The sequence below is a fragment of the Poecilia reticulata genome, linkage group LG2, assembly GCF_000633615.1.
Source record: "Poecilia reticulata strain Guanapo linkage group LG2, Guppy_female_1.0+MT, whole genome shotgun sequence".
In the NCBI taxonomy this organism is placed as follows: domain Eukaryota; kingdom Metazoa; phylum Chordata; class Actinopteri; order Cyprinodontiformes; family Poeciliidae; genus Poecilia; species Poecilia reticulata.
This window is the reverse complement of record NC_024332.1, coordinates 20,908,804-20,919,991: the sequence shown is the minus strand read 5'-3', so window position 1 is coordinate 20,919,991 and position 11,188 is coordinate 20,908,804. Positions and strand designations below refer to the sequence as shown.

The window sequence follows — 11,188 nt, the reverse complement described above, 5'->3', positions numbered from 1 at the left end:
AAAACCAGACCGAACGTTGAGACGGAACCAAAACCAGACCGAACGTTGAGACGGAACCAAAACCAGACCAAACGTTGAGACGGAACCAAAATCAGACCGAACGGTGGAACCAAAACCAGACCGAATGTTGAGACGGAACAACGAGTGCACTCTGCTTCAGCAGTGACACAACAAACTTGGCGGTGGAAGCATTATGCTGTGGAGCTGAACCTCATTTGAGCATAGCATTGAATAAAACGTCCAGTTAGTTCTAGAAGTTCATTCAAACCATTCAGACTGAAAACACAACCAGGATCAGGCCTGTGCTGGGGGCGTGGCCTCTGGTGGGGCGGGGCCTGTGCAAGGGGAGGGGCCACCAGGTGAGCTGCTTCTCACTGCGTTCGCTCCAGCCATGTGCGGAAGGCCATTCCTGCCAGGAGCAAAAGCATCGTCTGGTACCGCAGCAGAAATGCCTGCAGGTTATCGTCTCTGCTTTCAGACGTTGCCGTAGCAACAGCTGACCAAGGACTCCTTCCTGGTCATTTGGGTTTGGGTCAGCTGGCTCACAGAGGGTTTAGGGTTAAAGGTAATTTGGGATCAATGGCAACGCAGGAGAGGCTGACCAACAGTCASAGTGCTGCCCCTGCTGGCGGCTTAGAGTCACTGCAGGTGACCCTGTTGGTGAACCAGGAAGTGAAACTGTTTGCTGTTTGTTTAGTTCACATGATTTCTGCTGTAAAGAAACAGGAATGGACTCTGGATCCCCGGCAGATCAGACAGACTAGAGGAGGCAGACTTCTAGATGAATCCAGGGCTTTAAATAGGCCAGAAGCTCAAATATCCTGCCACTGGCACTAATGGGCTTCCGTACGGGTCAGGAGGGCTCCATGGAGATTTTAGCGCCGCCGGTTCAGGTGAAGTGAGGCGGTGTGCAGCCAGACCCCCGGGGGGCATTAGGGCAGAATAAGGGGGGCTTTCTGCTGCTTTCTGCCACATTGGCTCCTCTGTGCGACGCGCCGCAGCCACATTTATTTTTACGATATTTAAACCAACACATAACAAAAATAAATCAATGAGCAACCTGGAGTCTGACCGCAGAGAGAGAGCGCCCCCCGTACCCCACCCTAACCCCCCACCCTATCCCCCACTGCCCCCGCCCTAACCCCCCACTGCCCCGGGGGAGGAGGGGGTCAATATTTACCCAGCTAATTCTGACAGTTTGTCTCCTTAGCAGAGAAAATAGCAGCAGCTAAACGCAGCAGGAGCTCAGCCGCATCACTTCCTGCTACTGGTCGCATCCTGACCTGTGATGAGAGGCTGATGACATCACTTCCTTGTGTCACACCTCAGAGATGCTGCAGGATTCTGGGTCCGATCCCAGGAAGGAACTGAACTGCAGATTTATAAAGACATATATATGGGGATTATAAATTTAAAACTAATTAAAAATAATAAAAAACAAAGTTTTAAAAAGATTCATCATTAAAACCTGAAACAGACATGTTCAGCCTCATGAGTAGTTTTTGGTGATAAGTTTTGGTGATATTTTCTCTGCTTTGACTCTATTAAAAATAAAGTCAAAGGGTTCTGAGGTTCTGAACCTCCAGGTAAAGAACCTCCAGGTTCTGGATCCTTGCTGATCCAGATTCGGTTTCTCTCCAGAACCTTCCTGTGCTGCGGTCCGATCAGTCCCACGCTCTGGGATTCAACACTGACCTGCAGCAGCTCTACGCCGCCGTCACTGCTCACTGCCCCACACCGCACAAACGCAGACGACCCCAGGAGAACCACGGCGACCCGGACTGGACAGAACCAGGACCGCCAGAACCAGAACCACCAGCACAGACTACAGGTGAGTCTGAAACAGAACCAGACCAACTGGAGGAACAAGTATCAGACATCAGGCTACATGGACAGAAACTCAGTTTGCTGATGATAATCTGATCATATCAGATTAAATCCATCAGATTAAATCGAGTCTAAATGTGCGAAATCTGCATTGAACCAGTAAGTCAATGAGAGCATCCCTAATTAAACACTTCCTGTTTTATCTGCCTGCCAGTGATTGGACCTGATGGAGGCGACCCAGAGAACCAGAACCCCGGCACCCCAGTTGGACCAGGTGGTGCGGCGCAGGTCAGGGTACGTCTGCCTCTCATCCAGCTTCAGGAGAACTGAGAACAGCAAGAAACACAGCAGACGATACCAGATGTTTTTCCTCCATCCGACTGAAACTGAAACATTCAAACCTGCCAGCAACAGCGGCAGGCCACACTTTTCAGATGTATTTGGTGTGAAATGCTGAAAACTTTCAGATAAAATCCATAAACTCGTTTTATTCTGAAGAAAAACTTCTAAAAAGTTTGAATGTTTCTGAAAGCAAGTTTCTGTTCTCCAGGCTCCGGCCGTCGGCGCAACTCGCCCTGCAGAGCGACAGTCCTCTAAACTAAAGAAGAAGAAAGTGGGCCTGTTCCGATGACAGACAGGAAGTGACTCGGTTGCAGCGTCTGATTGGCTCAGAGAGTTTTAAGCTTCTGACGTTTGATCAGATTTTTCTATTTTATCTTTGTGTCAATAAAGTTTACATCGTCGGCGCCTCTTCGTTCTCCTCTTCCTCACTGACGCAGGGTATTCTGGGAAATGAAGTCTTCATTAAGTTTCTGCATCCTGAGGAAAGTTTTGGCGCCCAGCATCAGATCGTGGCTCTCTGCCCAGGGCGCCCAGTGGAAGGATAGAAAACATTTCTAGATCAACATCTGGAAATCTGAGCTATGTTCCACTTCTAGAGTTTAGGATATAAACAGAAACATGAATTATTATCMTGGATTATAATTATTTACCTGCCGGGTCACCTGGCTCGGTGCGTGCGCTGCCAGGCGGGGGCAGGGGGAGTGGCCGGCGGGCAGAGGGCCGGTCCCGCAGGGCGCGGTCCTCCTCATCTGGCCCGCAGCGCAGCGGCAGCTCTCCATTCCCACCGAGCCGCAGCAGCTGCGGCACCAGGAGACCCGAAAACCTGCCGCGCTGCGGGACTCTACCTGCTGCGGGATTCACGACCTGCTGCGGGACTCTCCACCTGCCGGCCGGACAGGCGGCAGCACGCCGCGCAACTCCGCGGCCGCAGCTTCCAGCCCRCCCACACCTGTTGCTGCCTCTGGCTGCCCTGCGGCGTATTGGACACCTTTACGCACCGAGCGGCTCTCCGGTCCCCGCTGCTGGTCTTCACAAGTTTCCACTGGTCCTTTGTGGTCTCTCTGATCCTTACTGGTCCCTACTGGTCCCCGCTGCTCCCCTTCGGGGTGCCATGCGTCCCTCCGCGGCTCCTCCAGCCTGACAACGCAGCGGGACGCCGTCTCTCCGGCGGGATGCGGCTCCCCGCGCTGCTGGCCTGCCTGGCGGGCTGCGCGCTGCTTCTGCCGCCGGCCGGCCTGGCCTGCGGGCCGGGGAAGGGCCACGGCCGGCGGCGGGGCCCCCGAAAGCTGGTGCCGCTGGTCCTGAAGCAGTTCAGCCCCAACGTGGCGGAGCAGACGTTGGGCGCCAGCGGCAAGGCGGAGGGGAAGATCAGCCGYGGCTCGGAGCGCTTCAAGGAGCTGAGCTCCAACTACAACCCGGACATCATCTTCAAGGACGAGGAGAACACCGGGGCGGACCGCCTCATGACGCAGGTTCGGCCTAGTCCAAGTCCGCAGACATTCGGCAGCTCGTGCGTAACAGAGTGCTTCTGGTGGTGTGGTGGTCTGCGCAGGCGCAGCAGCAGCTTGTTCAGGTGGATCACCTGGTGATGCGCGTTCCCGCCCTCAGCCGCAGCAGCCGCCGGTGGGTCGGCCTCTCGCGATGTTATGACGTTAGCATTGACGTGGGATTTATTGGGCTGCCAACTTCCGATGGAAAATCCGTTAATAAAATCAACTTTCGGTGACCACGGCCGGATGTCCACAAACCCACGCGGGGGAGGCTGCAGCTGTAGATCAAAGACTTGAACCGATTGATCCGATTGAACCGAATGAACTGATTCGATTCAAACTGATTTTAAAGTCCCAGAGTTTTCTTTGAAACTTGTTTTATCAATAAGATAAATCCGAGTTTAGCTCAAATTAATTTGTTYCAGTCAGATTGATGAGTGCAGACTGAACCCTCCGGTTTGTCCCGCTGCTCCTCCGGTGTGTTTTGGTGAAAACAGCCTGTTCCTGGCCCCAGCCTTCATTATGGCCCCTCTGATCCATTTAGCTGATCCGTTCCTGGGCGCCTCGCTGTAAAAACTGTTCAGCTGATTTCATTATATTTGTAACGGAAATGAAAAACTTTGTTAAATTTGTTTCATTTCTGGTCATGTTGGACAAAGGAGTCTCTTTCAGATTATTTAAACATTTTATATTTTCTCCTTCTCCTTCTCTGCGTGTGTTTATGCGGAAGTGGCGCAGTGGTGCGCCAGAACCTCCAGAGCAGCGCAGCCGCAGCTGTTCTCTCCCGGCAGCCTGGAAGAGACTTTTATAGGGTTTGATGCGGTTCGCGGGCCGAACGAGGGACGCTGAGGGACGCCTCACGGACACGGTTCGAGTTTATCAGCGGAACCGCATTAATTAGATGCTGCGGGACCGAAAACATGTCATCACGCAAACCTCAAATGTTAGAAACTCTGAAAACAGAAAAACTTTGAAACATGTTACTTTGTTTCTATAATCAAAAGAAGTTTGTTAAATTGACTTTATTTAAACTTAATATAACATGTAAAAAGAATTAAGGGAAGAAACAAATTCAACAAAGGAAACAAATAAAAACTCAATAAAATCCAACAAACAAATTTTGAATCAAATTTTTTCGGAATGTTCAGATTTCTGATCAAATGTATCAGTGTAATGATGTCATCAGTTAATCACTCGCAGTCAGTTTGCTGATCTGCCTCAGAGGGGCGGCTCGGACGTTTGATGGCCTCCGTGAGCCCTGATGGGCCCCCCACCACCTGAGTACTCCTCTGGCTGCGGTTCTATAGATCTGCTGATCTGGATAAACTTCTGGATAAATGTTTCTATGAGACGAAACGCCTCGTCCTCACTCTTAACCTTTAACCTCTAACCTGTTAGCGCCTGGCTAACTGCTCCGTCTCTCCGCTCTGCAGCGCTGCAAGGACAAGCTGAACTCTCTGGCCATCTCAGTGATGAACCACTGGCCCGGGGTCCGGCTGCGCGTCACTGAGGGCTGGGACGAGGACGGCCACCACTCGTCCAGCTCGCTGCACTATGAGGGCCGGGCCGTCGACGTCACCACGTCCGACCGTGACCGCCACAAGTACGCCATGCTGGCCCGGCTGGCRGTGGAGGCCGGCTTCGATTGGGTCCACTACGAGTCCCGGGCGCACGTCCACTGCAGCGTCAAGTCAGGTGGGCCACCGCCGTGACCCAGCAGTGACCCCGACGTGACCCCAGTATGACCCCAGTATGACCGCACTGTGACCCCACTGTGACCCTGCCATGACCCCATTGTGGCCAAATTGTGACCCCAACGTGACCCCACTAAGACCTCACTGAAACCTCACTGAAACCTCACTGAAACCTCACTGTGTCTCACAGTGACACCATGACTCACTGTGACCTTTGTTTTAAGCTCCCTTGGTTCTGCTCTGTTGTCATGGAGGTTTGGAATCGTCTCCATGTTTCACCAAACCAACATAATCACATGTCTGTTTGTTATTGTTATTATATTACAGTTTATATTTATATTTATATTTGGAGCCCAGGATCCAGCAAATCAATAATATCCATCACCACAGACATGAGATCAATATCAGCAGATAAACAGCTGGATTCACTGCACAGCATTCTGGGAGATGTAGGCAGTGGAAATTATTAGCTGCTTAGCTTCTAAGATAAACAAGCTAAGCTAGCTGAATAGCATCAGCTAACTCACTCACTCTTTGGTTGCCTACCAATAACAAGCTGAGTAGGTGGGGCAGCAGCTGTTTTTCAGAACTGCTTAAACGAGTTCAGACATTCAGAACAAATAGCTGCTGATTATTAGCAATAATTAGTAATTATTGATGTTGATCTATGTGAAGCCCTTACATCGTGATGCGTTGATCTTCTGTCGGCTGATCTGGTTTCTGAAGGGAGACGTCCTGGAAACATGAGGGAGTTTCTGGGTGGAGGACGGGTCGGTTCTGTTGGGTCGGTTCTGTTGGGTCCATCCTGTTGGGTCGGTCCTGTTGGGTCGGTTCTGTTGGGTCGGTTCTGTTGGGTCGGTCCTGTGGAAACAACTCAGGTTTATCATTAGGTTTTCACTGAGAAACTCTCCCAGTTTCAGGAACTGATGCAGCAGGAAGTAATCCCTCCAGCAGGAAGTAATCCCTCCAGCAATAAGTAATCCCTGCAGCAGGAAGCAATCCCTCCAGCAGGAAGTGATCCCAGCAGTAGGAAGTAATCCTTCCAGCCTAAACTCTAACCATCCATTCAGGAAACGTAAAGTCAGTCCGTTTTTCCTTTGATGGTAACAGACATTTCCTTCTCCTCCCTCTTCCTCCCTCCTCTTACTCCCTTTTCTTCCTCCCTCCTCTTCCTCTCTTCTTCCTCTTCCTCCTGTTTCTCCCCCAGAGCGGGTGGCGAGGGCCCAGTCCCTGACCTGATCACAAGGGAAACTATCAAGTTGGTATCTTTCATTTTCATTCTGTTTTCCCTTTAAAACGCAGTCAGTGAGTTACACGACCTGACCACCAGAGGGCGACAAAGCACCAAGACTGATTTATATCAGGAGAAAAAACCTGAAGGAGTCTGGATAAATCTGAACAAGGAAGCTCAGATAAAACTGTATATATACTGTACTAACAACAATAATGATATTAATAATAATAAACTGTTCTCTGTGGCTGCTTACTTTAGCTTTTGCAAATTTTTGTTTCAGAAGTTTTACATTYTTTCTGTTTTCCGGTTCTGGTTGCTGGTTCTGGCCTGGACCACACCAGTCTGGATCAGACCATGTTGTTCTCTGGATTCAGCCAAGCCAATGTCACCTGAAGGCAGYGGTGAGAAGTTCAGGGCCTTACGAGAACAGTCGCTTCCAGAAGCACAAACACCTCCAAATTGTACCTGAAGGCTTGGCTGTGCTGGCTGCTGGGAGACCAGAGGAAGTTTGAAGGCTAAACTAAAATCCATGACTCTGTCGGCCATTAAAGGTTTCCTCTGTGCCTAGTTCAAAACAAGCAGCAGGACAATGCGTTCACTGGCCACTGGTCCATTCGGTGGTGCGTTCACTGGTCTGTGGCAGCATCATGGTTGGGTCAGATGGGTTGTCCCTCCSTCATAATGAAGGATTTGAGCAACGATGAAGTTTGAGTTGCCATGGAGACCATACGATGGGAGCTCTGGTTCTGAACTGATTGAATCTGGATCACTGATCCACTTTGCTTTGAACAAACKGATTYAGCTGAACTGTTTCACCTAGTTAGCATTAGCTTGATTAGCATTAGCTGAGTTAGCATTAGCTTAATTAGCATTAGCTTGATTAGCATTATCTGGGTTAGCATTAGTTGGGTTAGCATTAGCTTCAGATTAATCTTTTTGCTTCTTGCTAAATGATTTCATGTAATTTCTRAAGTTCAGGTGAAAATGAGAAAATCAGCAAGAGATAATCAGTCAATATTACCAATATTTCCTGATTTGGGTTATAAACATAATTTCCTGTTATGATGTTCATTGTTTCCTGTTCTGGTTGTAAAATCTCCACTAGGAGGAAATGGAGACATTTATTAATATTTATAGATCCGTTATTGGGTCCAGTAGGATGATTTCTATCATATCTGATCAGTTATTGATCAGAAGATGTCTCGTCCTCACAGTCTGTCTCTCTGTTCGTCCTCAGATGACTCCATAGCGGCCAAGGCAGGCGGCTGTTTCCCTGGAAACGCCTCRGTGACGTTGGAGGGCGGCGCCCGGAGGTCCATGAGCGCGCTGCGGCCCGGGGACCGGGTCCTGGCCTTGGTGAACGGCGGCCTGGTCTTCAGCGAGGTCATGACCTTCCTGGACCGGGACCCGGACACTCCGCGGTTCTTTGTAAGCCTACGGACTGCGGCCGGGCCACGGCTCGCCCTCACTGCTGCCCACCTGCTGTTCGTGTCGGGCAGCAACTGCTCCGAGGGTGTAGCGCCGGCGACCGGCCAGCTGCGGGCCGCTTATGCCGACACCGCCCGGCCCGGCCAGTGCGTCCTGGTGGAGGACGGCGGGGCAGTGCGTCTGTCCCGGATCGTCAAGGTTGATGTGACAACGAGCCGGGGGGCATTTGCCCCACTGACCCAACAGGGAACCATCATGGTGGACGGCGTGGCGGCGTCCTGCTACGCGGCGGTGGACGGCCACAGGCTGGCCCACCGGGCCTTCGCCCCGCTCCGCCTCCTGCACCGCTGGACTGGGAGCGCTGGGCATCACAGCAACAGCCTGCACTGGTACTCACGGATCTTACTCTGGCTGGGCCGGGCGGTACTGGACCCGGGGCGCCTCCATCCGCTGGGCGTCGCTTAGGGGCGACATGTGAGAGAAAAAAAGCAAACTGGTGGTTCACAGACCTGCATCGGACCGAGACAGACTTCGTGCTGGACTGGCAGCAAACAGGGAGTACCAGCAACAAACAGGAAGTACAATCAGCAAACAGGAAGTACCAGGAACAAACAGGAAGTACCTGAGCGAACAAGAAGTAAGAGGAACTTTTCCTGGAGCAGCAGACATTAAACGCACTGTGAAGCAGAAATTCAGATGTAACCGTCATCCTGACCAGATTGTCTCCATAAATTCGTTACGATAAATTTATTGTCATTTATTGATCATAACGCACATTCGCCCTAAAGGACTAAAACTCTAATTTTGGAAAGAAAATTTTGGAACTAATTTTGGAACTAATAAATATTCTGAACATCCAACATCAAACAGGAATAAAAACCACAAACAACTGAAACCAGAAATAAAATTCATTATTCATAATCTTCTAACTAAATTTACCTTCACAAGATATTATTAATCAGAATTGAAATTATCGAGTTCATTTAAATTTATCAGGCGATTTATTATGACACGCTGTGATACAATCAGTCAGATGCTTTTTGAGTTACGTTATAACACAGACTGCTACAGGAGCGATCCGGCTGGCTATAGAAACCAGGATGAGTTCCAACGTTTCATTTTCTTCTGGGATCAACAAAGTATTTTAATTAAGAAATGATTCATTATTTAAACACAAGAGTTATTTATGTTTGTGTTTATTGTGTAAATTAGCTAAACCAGCATTAGCTGGTATGATCCTGGCCACCAGGTGGCAGCAAAATGATTMAATTGTCCCGTTTTAATCCACATTAAGAGACTTTATTTCAACCCACACAGGGTTAAAACATCACAGATTAAGTCCAGATTARATCCAGATTAAGTACCTGCTTAATTAAGAGTAAAACCTAATTTGACCTGAACACAATATTTTATTTTAACTTTGATCAGATCAATTTAAAATCGAATTACTTTTCATAGCTGAACCAGATTTGGAGTCATTAAAAAATCTTTAGAGTAAATTAATGGAAAAACAATTTTTACTAGAAATAAACCAACAACCTGAAAAAAAGATTAATTAAATTCTGTTTTTAAAAATTTATTTCTAATTTTCATTTAATGTATCAGAGCTTAAATCACTTTCAAGCAAATAAACACAATATATTAATTATTAAAGCTGATTTATAAAACATGTGATTTAATTAATTCAGAAGGATTTTGATTCATGGTGCGAAGTTTGTAAATATTAACYCGATGTTAGGAAAAACGTTTACATTATATCCCTTCATGTAATATTAATTTTATTATTATTATTATTATTGTTATTTTTGTTAGTGAAAATGCAAAGATTTATTTATTTTTTATTAAATTGTGGAAATTTGTTGTGTTGTTGTGTTTATATATCTGTAGAAACAAAACCAGTAAAAATCAACAGATAAACTGTTGATGATGTTGATAATGTTGAYGATAATGAGGAGGCGGTGGAGGAGGGGGTGGGGCGCGGTCCGGCCCACATGGGGCCCACTGATCCTCATCAACAGTGAAACAGAATCTGGGATTCAGTTCTGAGGAATCAGAAACTTTAAAATCCTTAAAACCATAAAATCCTGATCTGAAATCCAGTCCATGTTTTCATCCTGATGTGAAATTCAGTCCATGTTTTACAGATTTAATCTCCATGTGTGATTCAGGTSTGAATCATCTGAAGGAAACGCAGTGTGGGAAGCAGAAATACCTCGGAGCAATGCTACCAGGCACTCTATCGCTAGCATTAGTGATRGAGTGCCTGGTAACAATAGCCTGCTACCAGGCGATAGCATTAGCAAAGCAGCTAGTTTTAGCAAAGAAGMTAACATTAGCAAASCAATTGGTGTTAGCAAAGCAGCTGGCATTAGCAAAGGAGCTAGCATTAGCAAAGCAGTTGGTGTTAGCAAAGCAGCTAATCCAGAAGCACMATTCTGTCCACTGATTGGCTCTTGATGCTAGCYTGTTTTCAGTATTAATGTATATTCAGGAACATCTGGTGTTTTAACAGCTATTGCTGGCAGCGGTTAGCATTCAGAGGAAGAAGATCTGGTGTTGGAACAGCTAATCCTAGCAACTGTTAGCGCTCAGAGGAAGTCTGAGGAGCCTTCAGGGTTTGCGGCGTTTCTGTCCTGAATTGAACTGCTAAAGGTTCTGATGATGCTAAGCTACGCAGCCTCTCCATCAGCTCCCACTTATAAAGTGAAACTCACGTAACATCTGCTTATAGATCGGACCCCTGCTGACCCGCAGCGGCCCAGAATGCAACAGGTGTCGGCTAATAATAAAGACAGTCTGCGCCTTTAAGAGGCTGATGGCTCAGACTAATATCTGCTGAACTTTGAGGTGATTAAGGAGGAGAGTTTGGAACCTRCTGCCTCTCTCTTTTACACACACGCACGCACGCRCACACACCCAGGTCGGATTAAATTACGCCCTGCGCCTTTAAGAAGCAGTCAGAAGGATTAGAATTACTGTCGAGTCGCGCACCGCAGCGCTTTTGCCGCAGCGAGCAGCGCCGTTTGTCCGCTGGTTCTCCTGCGTGGGTCGGGTCCACTCCACGCTGCGACATGGCCGAGCTGGGGAAGGGCGTGACGGCCGGGAAGCTGGCCCTGAACGTCCAGAAGAGGCTGAACCGGGCCCAAGAGAAGGTAGGAGGCGACCCGGGGTCA

At 48.5% G+C, this 11,188-nt stretch overlaps 3 protein-coding genes across 4 annotated transcripts in view; all 3 read left to right on the top strand.

Moving 5' to 3' along the window:
• The window catches only part of nhej1 (nonhomologous end-joining factor 1), a 10,556-nt gene extending 7,982 nt beyond the window's left edge, over nt 1-2,574 (top strand). For both annotated transcript variants that reach the window (XM_008396403.1, XM_017303774.1), the window contains exons 6-8: nt 1,642-1,831; nt 2,042-2,121; nt 2,378-2,574. In XM_008396403.1, coding sequence (XP_008394625.1) covers nt 1,642-1,831; nt 2,042-2,121; nt 2,378-2,458 — 351 coding nt within the window. In that variant the 3' untranslated portion in view covers nt 2,459-2,574. The remainder of the gene's footprint in view (nt 1-1,641; nt 1,832-2,041; nt 2,122-2,377) is intronic.
• A 357-nt stretch (nt 2,575-2,931) lies between these two features.
• Nucleotides 2,932-8,710, top strand: LOC103456683 (indian hedgehog B protein-like). Its single transcript, XM_008396393.2, has 3 exons — nt 2,932-3,641; nt 5,093-5,354; nt 7,825-8,710. Exons 1-3 carry the CDS (start codon nt 3,342-3,344, stop codon nt 8,478-8,480), a joined length of 1,218 nt encoding a protein of 405 aa, XP_008394615.1. The 5' UTR covers nt 2,932-3,341; the 3' UTR covers nt 8,481-8,710.
• Nucleotides 8,711-10,879: 2,169 nt separating this feature from the next.
• LOC103457123 (myc box-dependent-interacting protein 1-like) overlaps nt 10,880-11,188 on the top strand; it is an 11,001-nt gene continuing 10,692 nt past the window's right edge. Inside the window, exon 1 of the mRNA XM_017309147.1 lies at nt 10,880-11,167. Coding sequence (XP_017164636.1) covers nt 11,087-11,167 — 81 coding nt within the window. The 5' untranslated portion in view covers nt 10,880-11,086. The remainder of the gene's footprint in view (nt 11,168-11,188) is intronic.